Genomic DNA, 27,938 nt, shown 5'->3' with positions numbered 1-27,938 from the left:
GGATTTAAACAGGCAAAAAGGAAAATATGAAACACAATCTAACCTCCCGAGATTTTTTTTTTGCATTTGTTTTTGTTTGTGTTTGTTTGTGTGCAGCAGGTTTGCACACACCCGGGGCCTGTATCACGAAGCAGGATTTTGTCTTAGCGAGGTAACTTCAGGGTTAACCCTGGGTTTTCGGTCTCACAAAGCCGGTTCAGTTCTTATCGGGGTAGATCACCATGGTAACTTACTCTGAACGGCTATCCTGCTCCGGAGCAGGGTAAGTTCAGGGTTGAATCTGATGCTATAAAAAGCACCACCCACTGGCCAATCAGCTGTTCAGAAAAAAATGACTCCACTGACAGAAATGCAGCCCAGTCATGACGGGAAGTTTAATTAATTTGATTGATTTTGATTTGAAAGTTTATTTTGAACATTAAAAAAGAAAAGAAAGCAACAACAACAGACAATGAAAAGATTGTTCAAAACGGAGTGGAAAGAAGTCGAAATTTCATCCCACCCCTTCATAAGAAAGAAACTGATCATTTGTGGACACTTAATAGCACCATTAATTAGTGCCAATGTTTTGTTTTGTTGGAGGAAATGATCCCTGTTAAAGATAATGGGCCTAATTGACAGCTTTGCTGCTGGAAATGTGGAAAGTAGCCTATCATGTCTACACTTCATGGTGTTTGAGGGATTTTCCTTTTTGTTTTTTTTTTTAAAGAGGGAGACGAGGTATATTTTTGCGCAGCTGTTAATTTCTAACACAGCTCAATATCAGGATGATTTTATTCAGACTATCAATTTGGTGTTGATTTAATTGTGGCGTCAGCTTTAAGCTTTATTGTAGCATATATAACGTTATGACAAAGAAGACCAATTTATCAGACACAATGATGTTAGACGATAATTGTAATACACGCAATTCATCTGCGCAGCATTGATTTCATGGGATTCAAGGGTGTGATCAGTGTCAGATGTACAGGTACAGGTACTGTAGCTACTTGAACCAGTGATGAGTAATTTAACCTACACATCATTTTATTTGCTACCTTGTTTTGTCTTGATTTTTCCCTCTCTCCTCCTCTATTTCTTCTTTCCTGACCCGTTTCTTTTTCTTCTCTATCATGTGATTTCATTGATGTTTTGACAGGGGAATTTCTTTGATAAGCTTTTAGTGGCTTCTAACCTCACTTTTCTTTTTTTTAATCTTGTAAATCTTATTTTTAACATTATGTGCAAATAAACTAATCTAAACTAAAACTAAACATTATTATTCCCGTTATGCGTTGCCACGCATGTTTCCTCCTCCTGCAGCTGCCACGGTGTTGGCCTTTTCTCTAATGTTGCTTTCCTCCTCCTCATATTTTAGTAGAATTAATCTCTGATCCTCACATGAGAAATACTTTTTTTCCCCCTCACATACAGCACTCTGTGAGGACGCTCAGTGAGGACGCTCAGTGAGGACACTCAGTGACGCTGCGCTTCTCTCATGATTGTGATTGGTCCGCTGCGTGCGCGTTCACGGCTTTTGATAAAGCAACCCTGGGTTGATTTACCGAGTTGATATCCAGCGTCGTGATACCGATTATCCTGATTGCCATTGTTAGGGTTAGTCAACACAGGATAGGTCTGGGTAACCCAGGAAAGGTTGATCTCGTGTCGTGATACAGGCCCCAGCTCTGTTGCCTCTGTTTGTTTTTTTACCACATACCTGAATTTTAACCGCTATGACCACAGAGATGAGCTCTTTATCAAGTTCCCTCATCACCACCAGCTTCTTCAGAGTCAGACTGCACAATCTGCAGAGACGAGAGAGGAGGAATGTTTAGTTGTTTGGTTTCACACCGCCACAACACCACTCATTCACACACACACACACACACACACACACACACACACACACACAAACAGACTGTGTGTTCATTAAACAGTTTACACTAAAACACACACAGTATGTCAGGAATCACAGTGTGTGAATCGATTGGCAGGTTTAATGACTCTGTGCTGGTGTGATAATCTCATTCATACATCAGGTGTTAATTTGTGGTAATTTGATGCTTGTATGCAGAGCGGTTAAAATGTGTGATCAGGCAGAGGTCAGTGTTTCACGAGGACACACCAGCATGTTAGCACTGCTGATATTATGAGCTTATCACAGATTTAATGATATCTGTGTGTATGTGTAGGCTGATAAGTTAGAAAGAAATGACAGGACAGAAATGCCCATAGTATGTTTGAGGTCGTTTAGAAACAGCCATCTGTGTTACATAATATATTATGTCAACTGACCAGCTGTAAGACGTCCGCCTCACTTGTTAAATCCATCACACACACAGAAATTACTACGATAAAACTACAACTTGTTGACTGCAGATTTCTGATTATGTACGCATGAAATCAAAAAAAGTATTTCACTGGTGGAGGATTTTGCAAAACTTTGGATGGAGTCAGATAAGGTGTTTCCTCTGCCTCCAGTACTTCTCCACCTTATTCCTAGCCCCCATGATCCCTGCGTGAATTATGGGTGCAACTTTGAACCAAAACCGGGGATTTCCAGTGCTAATAGTTTGTTTACAGTACTCTGTTCCTCTTTCCAAGAGCAGCTGGGAAATAAAATGTGGAACACACCACCTATTATAGCTCAAACAGATGATGTGATCATACCTCTGCCATCTCTGACAGCCATCTCAAAGCAACCGAGCATGCTAGCAATTAGCTCGCCTTGCTACGTTAAAATATGGCTAGCTTAACATGTCTCGAGCTAGCTTAAGATAACATCTGCTCCTTCTAAAGATGATTTATGATTTTTGATGACTCATTAAGAGATACTAACACATTCAGGAAACATTTAACATAATTCAGTATTAACTGTAGCTCCATGTAAAGTGAATAAATGTCATGTTTCCCAGCTAATCCTCCACTCATCTGCGTTACAACGCAGTTTACATGTTTTAACTTCTGATTTATTAAAAACTATTCTGAGCGACATATATAACTGAATTTAGCAGCAGACTTCAGTAATAGTAATATAAAGTAGTGGTAAAAGAAGTAACTTTTGGCGTTCATTTTTTATATGATATAAAGAAAGTATGGAAAGACAGGGATATCTGTACTGACGTTGAGTGACAGACCTGTCAGTCGAGGTCTCATTCTCTGATTTGATACTTTTTCGCTGAGTCTCATGAAACTCTTGTGGTTTTATTTCTCATATCAATGGTACCTTTGGCAACAGGAACAATTCCTTTTTGTTCTGGTCACATGTTCAACACACAGTTGCTAAAGACAAAAAGCTAGCTTGGACTGGTTGTTAGTTGTTACAGACACGGACAGTGCAACAGGTACCAGAGCTCCGCAAAGACATTTTAGAAAATGCTATGTTAACATTAGTTAAACATTGTTAAAAAAAAAAAAAAATCAGTATTTGCTAAACTGAAGGCAAATTTCTTTCGAAAAGGACCAACGTTGGTGGTTAGCCACCTAGCGTAGCCACAGAAAGTCTATGGGACTAACTAGCTTACTGCTACTTCCGCTATCTCACAGGAAGTTCATTGTGCCCATAATCATTTCTACAGTTGTGCCCTCAGGAATAAGGTGGGTATGCTAAGCTAAGATAAGCTAAGCTAAGCTAAGCATGTCCTGGCTCTAGCTCCACACTTGACACAGTCACAGTGAAATAAAAACACATCTTCCAAGCAGTTATAAACCAGCGTCCCTGTGCTTAGTGTATCTCTTGTTTTATGCAAAAACAACAACAAAAACAACAACAAAATCCCCAAAGCACTTTTAAAAAATGCAATGCAACAGTATATTATATATTTACTCTACTTGTTCTTCAGAGGAAAACACTGTATTACTATTTACCTGACAGATAAATGTCACTGGTTATCGTGCAGATTTACATTTTATTCACAAAATACAACAATTAAAATGTGATGCATTATTACTCTTTATTGAAGCTCCACCTCAAACAGACGTTAAGTAAATTTAAGTACTCTGTGCCTTCAGCACTTCATATTGTTCTCCTCTGCCCCCTGCTTCATTCATCCTTGAACACATGCATTTAATTTCTTTAATGCCTGTATGGCACGGAAAGAAATCAGAAACACATGACATCATTTAGCAAACAATCTAATTGGTCTTGTTTTAAACTAGATGATTATTACATCAACTCTAGTTGTGACAAGCTGATGCCAGTCACTACATAATACTGCTTTTGACTCTAGTGGCCAGCAGTGAGATAGTGGGAAATATGCGATTTGATCAATCAGCAAAAACTTAATGTTTCTGCAAGAGTGCAGCTGAGGCCATCTTCCTCCACCTCCTGATATAACAATGTAGGTGTTTCAGGTGACTGACGAGGCTAAGGCCCTGATCAAAATGCGAGGCGCTCCGTACTGCCTGTTTTTAACAACACTGAATGCCGCTAGTAAAAATCCATCCAGATGTCTTCTACATATATTTAACTACCAAAACTCACAGGTGCTGCTGATGTAAACATGTGAGTTGGACAGCAGCCTAACTAGCTAAGTCAGAACGCCACACCAAAAATCTGGAGCTCCTAAAAGAAAAGTCAGAGTACAGAGAGGACAGGGAAATGAAAACTGGCAGCTCACTTTTAAAGATACAGTGAAGACACTTGTATCATATCAAACTCCTAAGGCATCCATCTTGCTGGAAAGGGGGCCAAATAATGCTTCAAAGTTATGCTAAATTTTGGCGAGGACAAAAAGGAACATTTGTCTTTTTTCAAAATGGTGTAATTTAATTTTTCTGAGTCCCTAAACAGCAGCAGCAAGCAGTAATATCTTCAATCAGTGTTTGATTTTACTGTTCTCTAATTATTCTTTGGAGGGCATTTCTTGCCCCAGGACACACATGTGACTTCCTCTGATTTTTAAACTAAGAAAAAAAAGGTCTTAACACAGAGATGATACAAAATACATGTGGAAATGTGATTAATTGGATTATATTAGAAGGAGGTATACATTTTTGATGACTGGAGTGAGAGAGGAAGAAGAGCAATTTAAGATCTTAAATTAGGATCGGGTTGAGACAAGAGACAAGCGTGAGAAGTGGTCAAAATCTCATATTGATGTTTAAGTGAGCTCAGTTAGGAGAAATAGGCCGGACAAATAAGAGATCTTATTTTGAATCTTTCATTCCTCTGCTGCCACAACCTCATCTAAAAAAAATGTTTTCTCATCAAATAACTAAACTGGTCACCAGAGTGATGGAGGAAGAGTTGGCTCCAGATCACAGAAACATTTCAACATTCCTTCACTTGTTAAACTAACTTAACATGAACCAAGGGTGTCGCAGCAGGCCGAGCTAAATCCTCTTTCACCGTCCCTGTGTCGGAGCGCTCCAGCAGACGGGCCTCTGCCAGCAGAGCAGAATAGAGACACTGAAGCAGGATGGTGGCGGGGCAGCCGGGGGTGGCATTGTTAGGGCAGCGTGGTGGTGGAGAGAGGGGTGGGGGGTGGGGGGGGGGGGCTGCTTTAACAAGCCTGTCACGATTTTTTGAGACACTTCCTCACAAGCTGAAAGTGACAAAGAAAGGTTTTTCTTTAAAGGAGCTTTTCTTTGGTTCCCTTGACTGGATCATTGAGGAGAGCTGCTCTGAACAGGCTCACAGTCTGGAGGCCTATTTTCACCAGCCATTTATCATCCAGCTCCTTTCTTAGCGCAAAATTAAACAGTGTTGCTGCAATGACATCACTCCCGAATTATTCTGGGGGCATTGAATGTCGTTCAGCTGCAGGCTATTCAGCGACAGCAAAGGTTTATTGTCACGCAAAGTAAAAGATGTGGGTCAAAACTGCCATGAGTGAGGAGGGAGAAATGTGCTCAGCGCTGAGTGGAGTGGAAACATTAATACACCAATATCCCCTGTCACTTAGTGCACAGGCTGAGGGGTTGACCTTGGATGTAATTTAACTCCTCTCCATTTCTCCTATTTTAAGAACTGGAGGCAAAACACTGACAGAAAGGTGAAGCCAGCAGACAAAAGCAGCACTAACAAGTCTTTTAAAAACCACACAGTGTGCCGAGTGACATAACGCTGCAGCAGAGGGGCATCAATCAGCCCTGAGAGAAAGGAAAACATTGGGACAGGCAGAGAAGAAGCGATGACAATGGCAGGTTTGAAGAAGCCCCAGCAGGCTGAATGAAGACCTTTCTCTTCTTCGGCTGAGCCCAAGAAATCTCAAGCACAATGGACACAAGCCAATGAAGGCTCACATTGTCTCTGGCTCTCACACGAGACAATACGCAGCATTCTTGTTCCTCCCGTTTTGTATTCTACCCTGCTCCCGTTGGTCCCAAGCCCACAGCACCATCTATTTCAGTTATGCTAGGTGGCTGGATGTTGGTTTGCGTGGGCAGCCAAGTGATATCTGCCACACATGCAGCTCGGCTAAAAAGTCACATTTTATCCCCCACAATGGGTTTGTCGTACGAGTACTGCGTGTGCTCCACGAGCTAATCTGCCCAAAGGAACAGAGCTGAAATGTTTCTAATGAAGCACCACTTCATTTGTAAGAGGATCTGCGCTGACCCATTTCTCTCTGGTTGGTGGCATAAAACTCTGACATGAACTTTAAGTGGGAGTGTTTCTGATTTGTGTGGACACAGTGGTGACAATTTCCCGTTAGAGGTTGTTCGGCTTCACAAAAAATATTTTGGTTTCAAGGGCTCCAGGTCGTCTTCTACTGAAACAGGCTTTTTGGAGTGATATACTCTGGTTATACCTGGTTTTAACATACAGTTTGGTGATCCAATCACAAGTGGACAGCCGAGACACACTGTCGTTCACACCTGTGTCTGTCATGTGTCTCCAGCCTGTGTTCGGATTTGGCTACTGCCTATGTTACATAATGCTAGAAGGTCAAAGGGTCAGGCTCACAATCATTTTATCCTACAGGCTGTCAAAATAACGCATTAATTTTGATTAATCTAATGCGTTAAATAAAATGAATGCTGATTAATCATGTTCTGTTGTGTCCTTTAACCCAATGACGGCCACAGTGGCTTTGTCACATGAGACAAGACAACGATGCTCGGCCTTTGGAAGGAATGTTTACATTTAAAAAACGTCCAGATGGAGCTGTTGATAGGAGCACCGTTCTTTTCAGGTCCTGCAGTGGGGAATTTTTGTATCATTGGAGGACTTCAAGCCTGAAATATCACCTCAACGCAAAGCATTTAGCGGCAAACCTGGACCTGGTCCGAGCTAGCACAGCCTCTGATGCTAGCGCTAGCAGCCAGTCTCGTCAAGCCACACTTGACCAGGCCTTCAGACACAAACTCAGTAAGTCTACCTACCTATGTCTGACTAACTAACTCTCTTACACAACAGGTTGCAATGGACTGCAGGCCAGTTTTGGTGGACCACCTGGCAAGTGGTTTGAGCGTTGACAATGCGTCTCCATGACCATTTATACATGTCCTAGTGTCTATATACAGACTCTACATTCAGTGAATGTAGAGTCTGTAGGCAAACCCCGGAGATCTTGCCTCCGGAAGAAGAGCCCTGGTTTCCAGTTGTAGGCTGTTTGTAGTCCGCATGATATTGACCAATCACGTTTGAGCCGGCTGCAGTTGTTGCCAGGTTAAACGGTCCGTGCAGTGAACTAACGAGGCGGAACATAATTGGCGTCACTGCAAACTCTGAATCCATCACAATGGTTCAGCATATTTACTTATTTATAAACGGAAGTCGGAAACGGAAATTCACCTCCTCTGCCCAAATCAAACTGGAATGCCAAAAAATCGGGGGTCTGCCCCCAGAAGCTGTATCGCCGTCTGCCGGAAGTCAGACGCCGAATACAGCCGATGAGTTCTGAGAATGTACATGTATTTAGCACTGTCCACTTGTGGGCCTCTCTAGTGTAGTGGTTAGAGCGCTCCTCTTCCATGCGGAAGGTCCAGGATTCGAATCCTGCTGTGGTCGACGTCAGCAAAGGCATGCCGTCCCCACTGCTGGATCAAACGGGATAACATTCCTTTGGGAGGCTTCTGGAAAAGAGAGTAACTCCAGAATCTGAGCCAAGTCCTCAGGAAGGGTGCATTCCAACAAGAGGTTCTAGACATAAAAGCGGATTTGTTTAGTGTCCTCCACTTGTCATCGGATCACCCAAGACACATGTTAATAGCAGGTGTAAACAGGGCCATTCTGATCTGATTGATCTGAACACTCAAGGCATTTGCCAGGTGGTCGAGGACACATTTGACCACATAGCTTTTGTGGCGTAAACACTAATACGTCCTGGTACATCCCTAACAAAGGCTTCTTCATTAATGTAGGACTTTGTGGTTGTTTTGGTGACGGTGTGCTAATGCTGAATAACTTTCCCAATATTTGACAAGTTGGACGAAGTGTTGCATGGCCGTCCATCATTTTGGCCTGTGGAAGGAGATGTGTTGAATTCTGCTGACAGCGATTTGTCCAACTGCACCGGCACAACCACTAACATGACTAGCGAGCAGCTATCGTGGGTGTGAATGTAATAATTGTGTAAAAGCTGAGCTTCTAGTGTCAGTGACATAGGCAGTAAGGAAATCTGAACACAAGTGGTCCGCTGGAGACGCATCATAGACACAAGTGTGAACAGCCATGTGTCTTGGCGGTCAATCTGAAACAATGTTTGACAGTTTTTATAACTTTGTAGATCTGTGAGAGACAAGATCAAACTTCCCTCAAGCTCTCTTTACTTTAGACAGTTTTGTGTGTACAAATGATGCAACACCACAAATGCCTCTAAGGAGAGACTGTCCAAAAGCATAAACACAAAGTATCTATACACTTTTGCAGCTGTGAGTAGAGCAAACAAAAACAGTACTCAAGTAAAAGTACTGTTACTTTATAATTATATTGAATCAGGTAGAAGTAAAAGCACTCAGAAAATAACTGCTTGTGTAAAAGTTAAAGTCTAGAACCAGACAAATGACATGCTGTCGATGTTGAATGCTTCAAGGTGGAGGTGTCCACTGTTTTGGACCGACAGAGAAGGCAGCTCATATGTGACTGTTGTTTCTTGTCATTTGAAAGGCAGACAGGGTCTGGATGTTGAGCTAGAGATGTGCATGTGTCTCTTCTGAAGGAGACAACGTTTCATCTTCTGCCATGATTTTCAACTGTAGTCAGTCAAAGGGGGGTCAAGGAGGGGCCACACCTTCTCTCCATCTGTGGTGCTTTGATCGGCTACAGGACCAATCATATCTCATATTTAATCTTATCTCTCACTGTCGGATACTCGCTGCCATGTGTGTGAGCTCAGCTGAATATAAAAATGATTCATAGATAAATGTATCAGTTACAGTAGTGACAGGTGTGTAGCCCAGTGTTACAGACTATAAGTGCATATGTTTTATTGCAAATCTACCACTACGGCACATAAAGAGTCCACAGTCCAAAGACATGCAGGTTAATTGGTGACTCTAAATTATCCGTAGGTGTGAATGTGAGTGTGAATGGTTGTCTGTCTCTATGTGTCAGCCCTGTGATAGTCTGGTGACCTGTCCAGGGTGTAATCTGCTTCTCGCCCAATCCCTAACAGGATAAGCGGTTACAGAAAACTTTGGGGTGAACTGTCAACATAAGAAACTTTACAGATACTTTCCTGTGCCAAATTTAAATTGAGGTAGGCCTTATTTCAGTCCAGAAGGTGGTATCACACCTGAGGAAGTCTGGTAACGACCAGCAGAAGAATAGCTTGTACTAAAAACAGTTGATATCCTTCTATCAACTACCACAAATACACAGATGGATGGGTTACATTAAGACAAAGGGTTTTGTCTTGTTTTGTCCCCTCTGTATGACATGGCTGGAGTCACTCCACCAAAAACTTGCGGAGATAGTTACACTTTGAAGGAGTAAAGGTCACACATATGGAAAGAAGAGTGCATTTGAATTGTATTCTTGCTCTTATGATTGTTGCTTACATTTCATCCATGAGGCATAAAGTGTAGAAGTCTAAACAGCATGCAGTAGTACTGTATATGACACAGATTTAAAACCCTGCATTACAAAAGATTTTCTTGGTGTCGTCACGCAAGAAGTCAGTGAAGCAGTGAGCAGTGTCAGCCTCAGCAGTAAGTGGAGCCTGGACGTCCTCTCTGTTCCTTCTTTGATACACAAACAATGATATATCTGAACAGTACAGCCAAGTGCCGAGGTTTCACGCCACAGCTGCTGCCTTTTTCATTCTGAGCTAAAAGTCGAGGACGCACTCGCTGCCACCAGCTAATGCATTCGTGCACTGAGCTTCACAGCTGCTGTGTTGGCGCTGCAGCAAAGCAACCTGTTCCCTGTTCTGTCCCGTCACTGCAGTCCCAGAGGGACTCTGGTCTGCTGAAACACACGGCACACCGCCTGTAGCATGGCCCCTGCCAAATCCTGATCCAGTGGCCAGCTCAGCACAGATGCTCTGGCAAAGGCCGGGGGGGGAGGACCGGCAGGCCCGGTATGGAGCTGTGATAGCACAGTCACAGTCACTTCATCTGCTAAGAATAACAAACCAACAGGAATTTGTTTTGGTGTCGTTGATACAGAGACGAATCAACAACGTGCCGAACGTAAACAGACAGCAGAGTCAACAGGATGTAAAGTGTAATCACTAATCAGTCATCTTTCCTCTGAGAGGCTGTGAGGATGTAAAGAAAACTGAACGGTAAATAGATAAAAGCTGTACATGACATAATGAGAGTCACTGCTACTTTACTGCTACATCCCTAATAGTCGTTATTTTACTCAGGTTCTGCACTTAAGTACAATTTTAAGGTACTAATTATCATTTTGGGCAATTTTATACTTCTATTCAACTCCACTGAGGTAAAGATTGCACTTTTTACTGCACTACATTTATTGAACACTCGGAGAAATGCCTCTAATACTACTTTCAATGGTGGAATGAAACTCTAAAAAACATTATACTCATAAAGTACAATACTTGAAGTACTTGTACTTTACCTCAGTATTACCATTTTATCCCACTTTATACTTCTACCCCACTACATTTTTAAAGCAAATGTACTTTTCTCATTCATTTATTTTGACACATTTAGTTAAAGATTCAGATTATTAACCATCCATCCATTTACATCCGCTTATCCGGGGCCGGGTCGCGGGGGCAGCAGGCCGAGCAAAGCACCCCAGACGTCCCTCTCCCCAGCGACACTTTCCAGCTCCTCCTGGGGGACCCCAAGGTGTTCCCAGGCCAGATGAGATAGGTAACCCTCCAGCATGTTCTGGGTCTGCCCTGAGGCCTCCTCCCAGTGAGACGTACCCAGGACACCTCTAACAGGAGGCGCCCAGGAGGATCCTGATCAGATGCCCGAACCACCTCAACTGACCCCTTTCGACACGAAGGAGCAGCAGCTCTACTCTGAGCTTCCTCTGGATGTCTGAACTCCTCACCCTATCTCTAAGGCTGAGCCCAGCCACCCCACAGAGGAAACACATTTCAGCCGCTTGTATCTGCGACCTCATTCTTTCAGTCACTACCCAGAGCTCATGACCATAGGTGAGGATTGGGACGTAGATGGACCAGTAAATCCAAAGCTTCATCTTTTGGCCGATCCATCTCACGCTCCATTCTACCCTCACTTGTGAACGAGACCCCGAGATACTTGAACTCCCTTGCTTGAGGCAGTGACTCCCTCCCAACCTGGAGGGGGCAATCCATCGTTTTCCAGCAGAGAACCATGCACTCAGATCTGCAAACCACCTCAGTGCATGCTGGAGGTCACAGTGTGATGAAGCCAACAGAATCACATCATTTAAGGCTCACGCAGGCTCATGTTGTCCCTCCACAAACCCTGAGATCCAACACCATTGCTCTTTTAACAGTTCCTATTGTCACTACAAAAACATTTGGGGGTGCTTCTTTTAGCTACTACGCCCAAAAAATATGGAACACCCTGCCTTTGATTATTAGACCTGCTGGCTCAGTGGACAGATTTAAACAAGGTTCATTCATTCATTCATTCATACTACTGTACCAGCTCAGTCGCCAGAAGGAAATGTTGGCATTATACGTTTCGGAAAACCACCATTTACTAACGATGGCCAAGTCGTTTTTGTGCCTTAACCTAACCACAAGTTAACCACAGCATTGTTGAAACGTAAACTTTCAACATATCCGCCACATAGTGATATGAAAATATTTGCAGAACATTTTTTCTGGTGATTGGTTTGCAGCAACTATCTCCGCCTGTGACTTGTGCTACTAAAACATCCGATACTGTTACTTGTACATTTTAAAATAAAGTCAATACACCTTTATTTACACAGTCCAAGACTCTAAACATGCCTCAAAGGATAAAACACGTTTCTGAACTCAGCTGTCGGCGTGAAGTAAAGGAAGCGATGAAGTCATTGTGAAGTAAGTGTAAACACAGACTTTGTTTTTATGGTCGTGGTTGTTATGTAAAGACGGTCACAATGACAATGTCAACATGCTTGTGTGTTATTTGTTTACCATGTAAGCATGCTAACATTTGCTGACATGTAAATCAGCACTGAGCACAGTAGCAGTGTCACTGATGATGTCATTAGTTCTGCAGGTATTTGGTCATAAAGTTAAGCACTGGACAAACAGCAGTGTTAACAAAGATGTTGGTGAGTGATGAATTCATCCAGAGAGGGACATGAATTTCTGCACCAAATATGATGACAATCCATCCAATGATTGTCATACATTTCTCTGAAAGTCACAAACGTCAACCTAGTGGTGCTAAATAAAAAGTCAAAGGATCGTCAAAGAGAGCAGAGTTAACCCTGAATGTTTCATGGCAATTCATCCAATAGAAGTTTGGAGGTTTCAGTCTGGACCAACGAAACCACCCCTGAAACTACAGCACTAACTACAAGTTTTGCATTCGTCGAGTACGTTGACTATAGAGGGAAAAGACTGGGAGGGAAATAAGGGTCCATGTCAAAAATCTTGGGGTGATATTTGACTATTAATGCAGTAGTAAAAGCCAGTTTATTCCAGCTCCGCACCATTTACAAAATCAAGCCATTTCTCTCCCTTTAAGGGATAGTTCGACATTTTGGCAAATTCGCCTATTGCCATAATCCCTATAGTCATATGGGTAGGTACATTACTTTTAATTATCAGTGCCTGTTGTTCTGAGATCGGTGGGGCAGAGCTTCCTGCTGCTCAGCGCACAAAATGGAGGTGAACAGTACAGCCCCCTCTCTCTCTCAAAACTAATCAAATACACCATCAAATGACTCCAAAACGCTCTAGTGGACAATTTATAGCTTACACATTCACGACACTATGAAATAACAATGTAATATTACGAGACAGAGTTGTTTTGAAGCCAAATGCACAGCCGGAACTACATACAATACTTGCTGGGCAGAGTGATTTCAAACAGTGTATGTTTAGTGCAGTTAGTAGTTCCGAGTATTTGCTTCATGTGTCGTAATGTTACTTAATCATACATTATTATTATTATTTCATAGCGTGGGGAATGCGCAAGCCATGTGTTGTCCACTAGAGCGTTTTGGAGTCATTTGATGGTGTATTTGATTAGTTTTGAGGGAGAGAGGGGGCTGTACCGTTCACCTCCATTTTGTGCGCTGAACAGCGGGCAGCTCTGCCCCACCGATCTCAGAACAGCAGGCACTGATAATTAAAGATAATGTACCTACTCATATGACTATAGGGATTACGGCAATAGGCGAATTTGCCAAAATGTCAAACTATCCCTTTAAAGACCTGGAGATATTCACCCACACTCTTATCTCCTCCCGTTTGGACTACTGTAACTCTCAGTACACCAGTATTAGTCATTTCTCTCTGTCCCACCTCCAGCTGCATGTGTTCCAGCATCTTATTCCATTTGTACAGCACGTTGGTCCACATGAGTTGTTGAGTTGAGTTGAGTGAAACCCAGAGTAGATCACACACACACAGTAGATGATCAGTAAGCTGCCTTGACAATGTAAAATTACAACTGAACATCTCAACAGAGAGCAGGAAGTGCAAGCTCAGGTTACAAGAGATGACACCCTACACCTAACCCTAAGCTATTAATATGGCTGGTCATTGATGTGCTCGTCTCTCTTAACATACTGACACTAAAGGAAGACAGATAACTACAGTTTGGCTCAAGACCGTCAAGTCCTAAAAACTAGACGAACACTTCACCTGCAAAATGACCATTTGTATATAATTTTTTTCACCATGTGTCACTTTGATTTTCTCACATGCTTCCTCAGTGGATGGAGAATCCAAGAAAGGCAAACAGTCTTTATGAACTGCAGTAAACAGGGACCGCGTTTAACAACACCAAAGCTGTATCAAAATATCCATTCACAAACTCTCACACAACTTCAAGTGTAGTATTAAATAGATAAGTGGTCCACAACTGGTGGGTCATTGTTATTCTGAATGGACCACAAGTGACAGAAAGCTACTTAACAGAGACAGCAAACTAGTTTGAGACATGGCCAAACGCAAGTATGATGCTGAATGTATTAAACTGTGTGGACCTTGAACCAATGACTAAGGAGAAATCCAGACCCTGTGGCTGGACCAGTTGGGAACCACTGATTGAAAGTATTATCCAGTCTTATTTATCCACTTGTATGCTCAATACTTCCCAAACACATGCATTTTCACGAAAACTGTCCTTGAAAACGCTTTCGTCTACAAGTCGCACACCTGCCTGAGAACACGTGTGTATGAGCTCAGCTTGAACAAACACATGCACATGCTCAGGCACACTACCTATATATTTTAAACTGTAATGTTTAGGGTAACACAGGTTGAGTAATTGATATATAAATGGTCATTTTGCACATTAAGTATTCCTTTAAGGCAGCATTGTTCAGCTATATTGTCCAGGGGTCCAGGATTTTTAGAACCCGAAGGGCCTGAGGGACGGACATTTACCTGAGCTATTATTCTAATTATGAACGTACACTTGAAGCAACGCAGCACCACATTTTCACAACTTATTTTGCTAGATTGCGACGTAACCTCATCATAAACAAGCCTGTGACAACAGCTCCATTCAAAGGAGGGCTTTTGTCATCAATAATGCATGTTGTGATTGGCTGTTACTGACAGTACAGGAGCACTCTGCTGGTTTGAAGGATGTATTGTGGCAAAATGTGGCCACTGGAGTACAGTGAACTCATTGTCATGTTCAAGAAACCAGTTTGAGATGATGTGAGCTTTGTGACATGGTGCGTTATCCTGCTGGAAGTAGTCATCAGAAGATGGGTACACTGTGGTCATAAAGGGATGGACACGGTCAGCAACAATACTCAGGTAGGTTGTGGTGTTTAAACCATGCTCAGTTGGTACTAAGGGGCCCAAAGTGTGCCAAGAAAATCTCCCCCACACCATTACACCACCACCAGCCTGAACCGTTGATACAAGGCAGGATGGATCCATGCTTTCCATCTTCTATTGTCCAGTTTTGGTGAGCCTGTGTGAATTGTAGCCTCAGTTTCCTGTTGTTAGCTGACAGGAGTGGCACCTGGTGTGGTCTTCTGCTGCTGTAGCCCATCTGCTTCAAGGTTGGACGTGTTGTTGGTTCAGAGATGGTCTTCTGCAGACCTTGGTTGTAACCAGTTGTTATTTGACTTCCTGTTGCCTTTCTATCATCTTGAACCAGTCTGGCCATTCTCCTCTGACCTCTGGCACCAACAATCATGCCACGTTCAAAGTCACTTAAATCACCTTTCTTCCCCATTCTGATGCTCAGTTTGAACTTCAGCAGGTCTTCTTGACCATGTCTACATACCTAAATGCATTGAGCTGCCGCCATATGATTGGCTGATTAGCTACTTGCAGTAAGTGTAGTGAGTGTATATCCATTTAAAATCTGAATTTAATATTTAAAATGTCTTAAAATCTAGAATTGTTTTTCATGAGGGACAGTTGGCAAGTGAGTGAGACAACTCAGAAGCTGGACGGAGATGTCGACTGTGTGAAGGTCGGATAACATAAATATCCAAGGTTCAGTTTCAGCTCCTGGATTTGTTCCTTCTCTTGATAGTGAGAGACTGAGATGGGCAACCATACACAGGGAGCTCCGCTGCACCGGGTAGAAAGCTGCACGCTAATGATATTTCCAGACTTCACACTGCCACTTCCTGCTCCTCTGCTTCAGACCTCACTCACACACAGATGCACTTAAAATAGAGGCTTGGACACAGCGTAAGAATCAAGTTAATAGTCTATCAGATGTCTTGAGAGGAGCCATTATAGGGCTTTGATTCTGGACTGGACGATGGGTGTTTCATCTGAAGACAGACCAGATTATTACACTGCATGTGAGTGAATCCTGGTTTATCTGGAATGAAATGAGTCCAGTTTCAGGGTACTTGATAGCTTCATAAAATAAGTCTGCTTCTTTTGAATTGTGACAAACTGATGGGTTCGATGCTTTCATCCACCAGCAGCAATACTGTATGTGTATGATTAAAGTTTGAGGCTTAGGCCACAAGGCGAAAGATAACCTAGAGGATTTATTATTTCATATCTCTGCATTCGTTTTGATTACATGTCACCGTCACAGCCAAGCACGGGCAGAGTTCAAAGGTGTTATTTAAAGTTACAGGCACATCCCTCCACCGCTGTGCACTGTAATAGGATTGAGGGGCAGTCGCTGATGTTTCTGTTCAGGAAAAATGTATTGAAACTGTGATAAATAAAAAGCATTCAATATCATCATAAGAGATTGGACACGTCATGCTGTTTTTGAGACTTTCAATCTCTGAGAGAAAATCCAATTTGTGAATCTGCTGAATTGAAATTGGATTTAGTCATCTATACACTGCGATGTTCAACAACACTTCAAGGCTGAGCAGCAGCAGGAGAAAATTATTTCAGAGCACTCCAGAGCTTGGCGGTCCTGACTCACTCCTCCTGACCTCCAGCACTTCTTACACAAACCTCAGTGTGGCTGAGCTGGCGCAGCATCCTGCATCAAATTATACCGTACCACCTTTTTTCTGCAACTTCACTGTTATTATTCCATCCAGAATCTGACATCTGAGCCCGACCTCTTTGCTCGAGTGTAAAAGAAAAACAAAAACAGTTGCCAGAGTTTCCCGAGAGTCAGGATTTCTCAATATGTTCGTGTCTGGCATCGATTGTGCAGGTTTTGGCAGGTTGGAGAATTGGATATAATCATCACTTATGACCCACATTACAGTTTGTTTTGCCTTTTCATTTTTTAAATATTCCCCAGTATGCTCTGTGGTCTGGTGACTGTAGAGAAAAAGCCACACATGTCAGCACTCACTGCTCTTTCCTAGATTACACACAGTGCACTGGCATGGCTTTGTGTTTCAGATTGTTTTCCAGCTAAAAAATGAATCTTTTCCCCACAGCTGTGGGCCAGGAGGAACGATTGGCCTCCGCAGGACATAATTGTACTTCTATGCTATATGGTCAAAGTGTAATTGAGTCTAAACACCAACAAAGAAACAGGCCAAATATCCCACGCCTGACTTGTTCCATGGCCAAGTTTGATTCAAGTTTTTATGCTCTGCTACATCAACATTTTCACTAGCTCTCTGACTGCAACTGCTCACCGATTCAAAATACTTCTTCCGCTGTTGAATGGCCAGATTTTGGTATAATTTGTTCATGATAACTTAGGCATGCTACACCGCTAAATGACACGCTGATGCACGTAAATGCAAACATGTTACTATTCTAACTGTGAACATGTCAACGAGCTTATGTTAGCATGTTAGCAAGAGCTAAATGTTAGCTGAGGCTCAGAAATGCAGTTTAGACCTATAGTGTCACCATGTAACTCTTCTACTACCCCAATCTGTCGCATCTGTTCAAACAAACTACAGCTGGGCATAAACTGTGCAATTTGAAAACATTCCTGACCTGATTTTTGAGCTGCACAGTCAAACCAAATGCGGATTTATATTTGTACGTTAGCTCTATGAAGACCCTACACTGTAGCCTCCAAAACACTAGTCGGTGGCGGGGTTTCTGTGAAGTGCTGTAAAGTTTAGTTGATCTAAAACACACATTAAACACACATTAAACATGGCTTAATAGAGACAGTTTCAAACACAAGTACACAAGTCAGCTTCACTATAACTCACAGTATTCACAGACAAACACTTGTCTTTATCTGGACACATTTTCCCCACAAACACAACATGCTAACGTTATTAGCACAAGCCTATAGAGTGCCGAAGTCACGCCCCTTCCGGTGAAGCTCATGGGACCTTAGATCAGAAAAAATATGAATGGCAGTGAATGAGGAGAGAAATATTATCTTTTGGTCCCGTTGAGTTGTGACATGAAATCCAAATATGTCGTTAATGAATTTAAAACATAAATTTTAAGGTCAAGAAAGTCATACTTTGTGGTAAAACTGTTGAGATATAAGCTTTTGAAAAAAACATAATTAGAAAAACTACACAGGAGGTGGTCGCGTATGTGACGTCATAGCCTTCGCTCGCTTCCAGCAGCTTGGAGTGACTCCAGCCTGGCACAAAACACACAGACATCTTCAATCATAAATCGATTAATCATAAAACAGCTGCAGGAAGCGAGCGAAAGCTATGACGTCACACACGCGACCTTCTCCTGTGTACTCTTGAGTCTTTCTAATTAAAAAGCTTATATCTCAACAGTTTTACCACAAAGTATGACTTTCTTGACCTTAAAATTTATGTTTTAAATTCATTAACAACATATTTGGATTTCATGTCGCAACTCAAACGGGAACAAAAGATAATATTGCTCTCCCCATTCACTGCCATTCATATTTTTTTCCGATCTAAGGTCCCATGAGCTCTACCGGAAGGGGCGTGACTTCGGCACTCTATGGCATTTTACGCTGTATAAATTAGCCTAGCGGCTAGTGGACTTTTTTTCTCTACTGTTATGAAGCCAGGGACAACAGCAACATTTAACAAAGGTAACGTTACAAAATTCGGCTCCATTACAACTCACAAGGTTCACTGACAAAACAACTGTCTTATACTAAACACGTTTTCCAAACAAATACAACATGCTAACGTTATTAGCACAAACCTATGGCGTTTTACATGGTATAAATTAGCCTTAGTGATCTTAGTGAGCGAAGATTTCCTCTGCTCCCAGTAGCCTACATGGAAACATATAAATCAATATAAACAAACACATGAGGCTACAATATAAAACTACTCCACGCCCTTGGTTTAAATTTCCTCCCTTAAAGGAGAACTATCAACACTCCCCAAAAATCATCTTTATCTTTTGTTTTAAAAACTACCTTTGTGTTCTATTAATGCTAGATTTCAACCTTTTCAGTTCAAAGTCATTCATTGCTTGCATTTCCCCAAGGCCAAACTGAACAGAATATTCCCATCTTTGTCTGTTACACGTGACGGGTGTAAATCAGGCGTGGGGACCTTAGGTCACCTTTTCTGGTCTTGTCCCAAACTCAAGAATTTCTGGGCGGACATTTTTCAATTATATAGTAACACATATTGCAAAGTTAGTCCCTGATTGTCTCACAGCCCAGTATGTGAGACAGTCTGTCTCACTGCAATCTGGAAATCCATCGGTAAAAAAAAAAAAAAAAAGTTTTTCTTCCTTTACTTTTTCTTCCTTTCTACAATGTAAATTGCAGAATCTGTCTTGAGAGATTAGTCTCACCGTGATACTGGGCTGTTCTGTTACTCTGTGACTTTAAAATTCTGCTGGTGTTAATTGGCTTTAAACTTTTACTCTTGTTTCAGTCTGTTCCTGGACTCACACCATCAGCGACCTCTGGGTCACTGTGATGTTGCCACACTTGACCGCTCCGTGCCGGATGAGTCCAGCTCAAACCAAGAAGAGCAGGAGGATCTGATTACCTATAATATTTGAAACACAAGACTGGCTGTAAATCGACAGATGCTACACATAAAGCAGTCACACACACACACACACACACACACACACACACACACAGATGGACACAGCACTAATGTGAAAGTGTTTGGGGTGATTTGGGATTTGTTAGTGTGAAGTAAACAAATGAATGGGTCCAACATGACCACTGAAGGTTTGGACAGCCGCTGATAATGTTGTTAATTCAGACATATTGGTTTGCTGCTCACACACTGCATGGATCTCCAGGGGTTGCCATGGAAATACTTTTTTCTCCTCCTCTGATGTAGGTTAACAGGCAACCATCAGTTATGAATAAAGTAGAGCGCAGTCAGGCAGAGTGTGTGTGTGTGTGTGTGTGTGTGTGTGTGTGTGTGTGAGTCTGAGTGCTCGTCTCTTTACAGGCTGGAATGCATTAAGAGCCGATTTGATGTGCGTCATAACGATGCTCTTCTTCTGTGCTGACATTTCCACGAGGGCACCACAGTCAGGAGAAGCTGAAGGAGTGAGTGATGCGTTCACTGCCACATTTATCTGTTTTATGTTGTCTTTTCTTTTTTTAACACTTCCTCACAGTCAAACTGTCGTCAATCTGAGTGACAAACTGACTTAAATTGCCTCGGCTCAGTCATTTACAAATAAATTTAGAAGCTGTAATTTTATTCCGTCTCTGTTTGCAAGATTGATGGCTGCTTTCCAAAAAGCTTTCTGATTAAAAACTAACTCAGTGACAAAAATATGGGAACACTTACATAACAGCATAACAGATGCCACACATTGTGACAGTGACTCAACAGAACTGGACCTGCTGACCTGTCAGAGCTGAGCATGCAAACAGCTGCACCGCCACTCCAGGTTGGATGGATGGATGCTTCATCCCCAGAGCCATTCAAAGAACCTGCGACTGTGTCTGAAAGGTAATAAATGACACTTCCCTTCATTGTTCCCTGAACCCTGCCTGGATTACTCTTGCACTGTGATGGGGGGAAGATTGTGCTGAGAGTGCTCATCACCTGGAGATAAAAGCCAGGAATGGATGCTTCTTAACAGCCATCTGAGCATCAGTCTACAGGTGACTCCTAAATAACTTACTCCTAAGTAAAATAACCTCCAAACTGCAACGCTTTTCCCTCCAGCCTGTAGATTCGTAACTACGCAACAAAAAGCACCCACAATGCTGATTCCATCACCTCATGTTGTTTACACCACACACTGAGTTTGCTGTTGCTGTGGTGCATCTAAAGCCGGGATGCCTTTGACCAGTAGATCAACAGTCCTGTGTTAATGTTTGTGTTAATGTTCCCACTGACAAACTCTCCTGGTGCTCATTAACCAGGACAGGAACAGTTCTCTGATGATATTCCCCCCTGCAGTCTGACACATGTCATAATGTGGACGGACATGCTTGTTCACTTGTTAACATTAGCCACTGCCAACATAAAATGTCACTATGGTTTCTCAAAATGAGCCTTGTGATCTCAGGAACATTTTGTGTGGCCCCTGGACGTGACATGCACGCATTATATCTTAATCATCCACAGACCATTTCAATACTTTCACTTTCAGTGGCTTTTATTAAATACACTTATTGGCTACTGCGTCAACCTGCATCCCCCTAAAGCGGGATTTATACTTCTGCGTTGAATCTACACGTACGTACAGCACTTTAATTTTACAGTTAAGAACAATAAAGCCTCCACTAAAATAGCATTTTAAGTCTTGTGTGTGATTTATCCTGGCTTCATATGAGCAGAGGACATCTCCGTTCATCGCTAGGCTAATTTATACAATGTAACATGCCATAGGCTTGTGCTAAGAATGTTAGCATGTTATATTTGTTTGGAAAACATGTTTAGTATAAGACAGTTGTTTTGTCAGTGAACCTTGTGAGTTGTAATGGAGCTGGATTTTATAACGTTACCTTTGTTAAATGTTGCTGTTGTCCCTGGCTTCATATGAGTAGAGAAAAAGTCTGCTAGCTGCTAGGCTAATTTATACAATGTAAAATGCCATAGGCTTGTGCTAAAAACATTAGCATGTTGTATTTGTGGGAAAACGTGTCCAGATAAAGACAAGTGTTTGTCTGTGAATGCTGCGAGTTATAGTGAAGCTGATTTGTGTACTAGTGTTTGAAATTGTCTCTATTAAGCCATGTTTAATGTGTGTTTAACGTGTCTTTTGAATCAACTAAACTTTACAGCACTTCACAGAAACAGCTACACAACTAGTGTTCTGGAAGTGTAACTGCAGAGTGACACAAACACAGCATTGCACAAGTATAAATGCTCAAAAGGGCGTAGGCCACGTGCGCTTAATGTGCCAAGTCAAACTGAGTCAAGCCAGGTCAGCACATGTGCATGGAAAAGGGCTAATAGATGAGTATTTTCAATAACTACGGCGTCATTTGTAATTAGGTATGATGCAGTTAAAATATGCTTTCATGCATTTCAGCCTCTGAGGATTACGTCATGTAAATGTTTTCCTGTTTCAGTTTGTGTGTGACCGTCTGTTTTTAGATGTTTGTGTATATCTTAGAGAAAGTGGGTCCATTTATCAGGATATAGACAGTGTCTGTTTGTTTATATGAAAAATCTGCTGCCTGTGTTTGTCCACTCTCTAATCTGGCATCTGAATATAATCATGTTTAGCAGTCGACATCATCTCGCTGACCCTGCCTGGACCCGCCTCTCACGCAGCTCAGATTTTTCCCAGTTGTGTTAATGTTGTGTGAGCCGGAGTGACCTAATTTCTCACATCTCATGGGGTTCTGGAAAAACTACATTCCCTCTGTCTCTCTCTCCGTCCATCTGTCTTTCAGTTGGGCAGTCCTTCTCTTTCTGTCATTCTCTCTCTGTCAGTTTGATTCAAACCTTCTCTCACTTTATGAGTCACTGAGAAAAAACGTGGGAACAAGTCATCAGAGACACTTTGAAAACAGCTCCTCAACTGCAGAAACTTGAGTGCATTATGAGAGATGCCGTTTTTTGATAGACTAAGAGGAAACTTGGAGCAGTCGAGTGTTTTTCCTGTCAGACGACAGACACTTCACCTGTCAGAGAATATAGTGTGTCACATGGGAAGTGTGGCACAGAGGCCTCAAGGAAAACTCACTTTCTCCATTACACAAAAACTTGCTGTGAAGACATCTTTGTTACAAATATTTATGGTACCGTAAACAAATATTTTCAGGTTAAAACCACTGTAAAAACCACTTTTTTTAAATAAGGTGAGCTCAATAGTAATATTTAATGGCAGAAATAGCAGTGACTTCTCCCTAATACTAAATCATGACTAGAGGCTGTGAAACTACTCCTCAAAAAGCAGAATGTGTGCCAAGTTTTTTAATATTAGCTCTCTATGAATTAATTACTTTAGTAATTAGAAATAAAATCCATGGCATATATACAGAATTTTGATGCTATATTTAATCTTTTGCACCATCTACTTACAATTCCACCAAAATTCATTCTTCTGGGACAAATATGCTTCTGAGAAATTATAAATATGCATCACAGTGTGAAACAATATTCTGCATTGTGTATAACAACCAGACTGACAGCTTGTAGCCACGTTAGAAACCCCTGAAACTGTAATGATTAAACTCAAAAGACGTTATCCTCTGTATGGTGGCCATATTAGGCAATTTTACTCTAATATTTAAGGCCATGTTTTGCATCAAGCCGCAGCCTCTGGGGCTCAAAAATGAAGCCAGCGTAGAGGTGCCAAAAACTACAGTTCCTCTAATGGCCACTAGAGGCTGGTTCCAAGAGTGATTCAATCCCCATAGACCTGCATGTTAAAATGCCCAACTCTACAGCAGAAATAAACATGTTTACAACCTGGTACAAGAAACGGTTTTGGTATCTATCGCTACTTTCAACATTCATGACAACTGTACAGGAGGTGAATTTTTATATAACTCACCTGTTTACATTTTATTAAGGCTAAACATAATTAAGGGCGCTGCCAAATTGAGTGATGGTGGGATTCATCTGTTTAGAAGTCGCTACCACACCAACAGTGTTTGGTAACAAAACCAGTATAGGCGCAGCCATAGCTGTCCTATTTCAGTGTGTTTTCTGGTAAGTACATTTTGTTTTAATTGTTTTGTGACCCATATCAGAATTGGAATATTGAATAATAGTTGAATATTCATTATCCATGTAAACATATTGCTCCAAATAAGGGACTATCTTTTGAAAGAATAGTACAGTTCTCGTAGATGTGTAGGGTCTAATCCTGTCCTGGCAGCTTGCGGTGATCTAATGCGTTCACACTGGGCACGAATAAAACACAAATGAAGCAAGTAGCACCATTTCACATAATACGCTTATTTGCGCAAGTTGAAAAACCTGGACTTCAGTGACTGATTCGCACTGCGTTAGCCAATCAGCATCGAGATCCTCCGGGGACGTGTGACACCAAGGAGGTGCCGGTGGAAGTTCATTTGAGCGTATGAAGTGAGTTAACACAAAATATTCTAGTGTTCAAACTCGCGCGAGAAAGGTCACGTGAAAATTTGCATCGTGTTTTGGTCTGAACACAACATCACACTCTTATATGTTGTGTAACTTGCGCAAGTTTCAATGCCAGAATATTTTGTGTTGACTCGTTTCATATGTGGGACTAACCTGGATCGTACGGGTGTGAAATTGCTTAATTGATAAATGAACTTCCACTGATACGTCCTTTGCGTCATACGTCCCTGAAGGATCTAATGTTGATTGGCTATTGCGGGGCAAATTGGTCACTGAAGTTCCGATTTTTCAACCCAAGCGAAATTGCGCTACTCGCTTCATTCACGCCACTTAATTCATGTATTTCACATCATTTGTGTCGCGTCCATCGTGCCACCCAATGGGAATTCGTGCCTAATTGGAACTTCACATTGATTTTACATGCAAATCACTCACATAATTGTTTTATTTGCGCACGAAGTGAACACATAAGTCTCCCTCTACTTCAGTTTGTCAAAAATCTGGAGCTTTCGGATTTCAAAGGATGTTTTTACGGATGTGGGGGAAGCCTGCTGTTGTGTAAGTACAGTTCACGTTCATCCCTCTGACAGGCGACATCACCTCAAACCTTAATTTCACCATGTCACTTAATTTAGCTTTTGTTCCCTCAGTTAAGTGCTGTTAAAGGAACAGCTTCAATCACTGCAGCAGCTTATATGTCCATCAGCTGCCATGTTCTGTATCAGAGTGAACCCACCTGCTCACTAAATTGCTATGAGTCATCTAATGCCTATACTATATATATGTATGTATACGTGTGGCTGCCTTTCAAGAAGAAAATCAATCCTCTGTCATTTTCTGTTCCCCTGACATCTGCCAGCAAATTACAGCCTTCATAAAAACTGATTTCTGCAGCTCTTGAACATTTAAGAAATGATTGTAATTGCAGCGTGTTTATCTTTCCATCACGGTGTGCAGTCTGTTCACACATCTGTGTGTGTCCCCTCTGGCGTTGCCCTCCTCATCACACCCTTTCAAAGTTAACAGTGAGGAAACATGTTGCACCTGTCGCACAGCATGGACACACGGGGGTTACTGTCACTATGGCAACTGGGATTACACATGCTGCAGCGTACTGTACACATACAGTGTGCCTGTAAATACTGAAAGATGATCTTTTTACATGCTTTAACATCAAAGAGGGAAGAAGAAGAAGCAGTGGTCACATGGTGTTCTGCCCGCCGGGCGCAGACTGAAACCTGAGACACAAACATTACAGAGGAATACTGCATTACAGATATTTAAATACACCCCTATACACACACACACACACACACACACACACACACACACCCTCACAGGGCTGTCACTGCGTCAGAGCTGGTGGCGTTTGTCTCTAAGCATGCCTCACACACTCAGGCTGGAATGACCGAAACGCCATACCAACACCCTCTTTTTACACCACTGTCACCAGCTTCTCTGCCATGTGCCTCGCCCGCTGCACACGGAAGATGAAGTTAGTAAACAGGACGCATGAGTGAATCCTTACTTTCGAGACATTTCTGCTTTGTTGAGCATTCAGAGAGCAGAGACAGAGAGGGAAGGTGTGTGAGGAGAGATCTGACAGAGGTCAGAGGCCACACTTGAAAGCACAGACGCTGAGTCCCAGAAGCATACTGTACAAACTGTACACTGATGTTAAAGGGACAGTTCAGCCCCAAAATCAAAAATACATATTTTTCCTTTTACCTGTAGTGCTGTTTATCAGTCCTCATTGTTTATGTGTGCTTTGCCAAGTGCTGAAGATATCAGCCGTAGAGATGTCTGCCTTCTCTCCATTATAATGGAACTAGATGGCACTCAGTTTGTGTTGCTCAAAGTGCCAAAAAATACATTTAAAAAACTCAACAGCAATGTCTCTTTACAGGAATCATGACCTGGTTACTCAAGATAATCCACAGACCTTGTTGTGAGCAGTTTCATGAAGCGAGTATTTTCTTTCTACTGAACTACATCCAACAACTGTATCACTGCGCAGAAGGAAGCGTGCATCTACTTACTTCAGCGATGACACACAAGAGACCTACTGACCTGAATAAATACATTTTTGGAGCCACCATCCATCAGCAATTAGCAGAACTGTATCTTAGGCTCTTCACCCACACTAGCTTTGACACTGAGGTCATGACAGCTCAGCCCAAACCTGACAATCCTCAGCATTATGAGGCATTCCTGGTACTATCAAATGCCTTAGGCTTTTCATGTAGGCACATGGAAGGGCAGGGAGGTTTGCTCTCTCTGCCTTAAGGCTTCCCACGTAGCCACGCAGAAGGATGGAGATGTGTGCCCTCTCCGCCTTTGGCTTTCCACATAGGTGTGTGGAAGAGGCTTTCTGCGTAGGCCTGAGGAAAAGCAGAGAGGCCCCAGAACAGAGCCATAACGCTAAATAAAATACTGCAAATGGAAATATAGTTTTCTTGGACTAAAGTGGTTCTGACTGAATTGAGGGGATTCTGTCTACAGAGACCTTGTCAAAAGGCTTTTAAATTGACATGGAAACAGGCAGTGTTGAGTCAAAAACAGATTATTTTTTCATCTCTGAGTAATTTAGACATTAAAAAACTGTAGTAAAAGTTGGTACGATGTCAATATGATTATCAAAAGACCATTATCACTGTCTATTTTTTTTTGAAAACCGCTCATGTCAAGCAGAAAATTTAGGCAAGGCTCCTATTCTATTAGTGTTCCACAGCTGAGCAGCAACCGAGCAGCGCTGCTCATGCGGGCAGCTCATGCGGGCAGCTCATGCGGGCAGCTCATGCGGGCAGCTTCATGCGGGCCTTGTGTTAGGAAGGTGCACTGTGATACTGTCTCCTTCTAGTGTATTAAATGTGAGCTAATGAAAGTGAGAGTATTGCCTTTCATGTCACGTTTGAGAGCTGCAGAAAATGTGTCTGAGGGCTACCATTGGCCCATGGGCTGCACTTTAAGCAACAATGGATCAGGGTATGAGCAACAGGATCCTTCACAATAACTGTGCAACACAAATATAATCTAAAAGAGTAGTTTAAGGTCCACACAGTTTAATATATTCAGCGTCATACTTGTGTTTGGCCACGTCTCAAGCTAGTTTGCTGTCTCTGTTAAGTAGCTGTTTGTTATTCACTCACTCTACAGCAGGAAACAGCACTTCAAAATAAAAGCTCTATGCTGGAAATTCACTGTACTTAAAATTAAAGTGTGTTTTTTACAAAGTTGATACATTCGCAAATCACTTGCGGTCCATTCAAAGTGGACCAGCAACCCACTTCAGGATCGTGACCCACCAGTTGGGAACCACTGATCTAAACAAACGATACAACAGTGGGCCAAATTGAAAATATCCTCTTTTTAATTTATATGACATGTATATACGTGCATGATACAAGTTAAAACAGACACAGTTGATCATTACTTTGTGGTTACAGGGGGACCTATATTAATTTCCCTCAGGTTAAAGTACACAAACACTAAAGTGTGACCATACATATATCATCAGGGGTTTGTTCTATGTTCCTGAAGAAGCATGTGCTCTTGTGGCGAGGTGGAGTGCTGAATTTGTAAAAGCCATAAATTCAAGTAGAGAAAGTCT

The 27,938-nt window shown here is 42.1% G+C and overlaps 2 protein-coding genes across 6 annotated transcripts in view; one reads left to right on the top strand and one right to left on the bottom strand.

Moving 5' to 3' along the window:
* dmac2l (distal membrane arm assembly component 2 like) overlaps positions 1–27,938 on the top strand; it is a 274,066-nt gene that overhangs the window by 21,028 nt on the left and 225,100 nt on the right. The gene's annotated exons all lie outside the window — the stretch shown is intronic.
* The window catches only part of pacs2 (phosphofurin acidic cluster sorting protein 2), a 99,470-nt gene that overhangs the window by 34,224 nt on the left and 37,308 nt on the right, over positions 1–27,938 (bottom strand). For all 5 annotated transcript variants that reach the window (XM_033643030.2, XM_078175249.1, XM_033643032.2 and 2 more), the window contains exon 2: positions 1,700–1,787. In XM_033643030.2, coding sequence (XP_033498921.1) covers positions 1,700–1,787 — 88 coding nt within the window. The remainder of the gene's footprint in view (positions 1–1,699; positions 1,788–27,938) is intronic.

Source organism: Epinephelus lanceolatus, chromosome 15 (assembly GCF_041903045.1).
Source record: "Epinephelus lanceolatus isolate andai-2023 chromosome 15, ASM4190304v1, whole genome shotgun sequence".
NCBI lineage: Eukaryota > Metazoa > Chordata > Actinopteri > Perciformes > Serranidae > Epinephelus > Epinephelus lanceolatus.
Note: the sequence above shows the minus strand (reverse complement) of the source record. Positions and strands in the feature narration are given on the sequence as shown.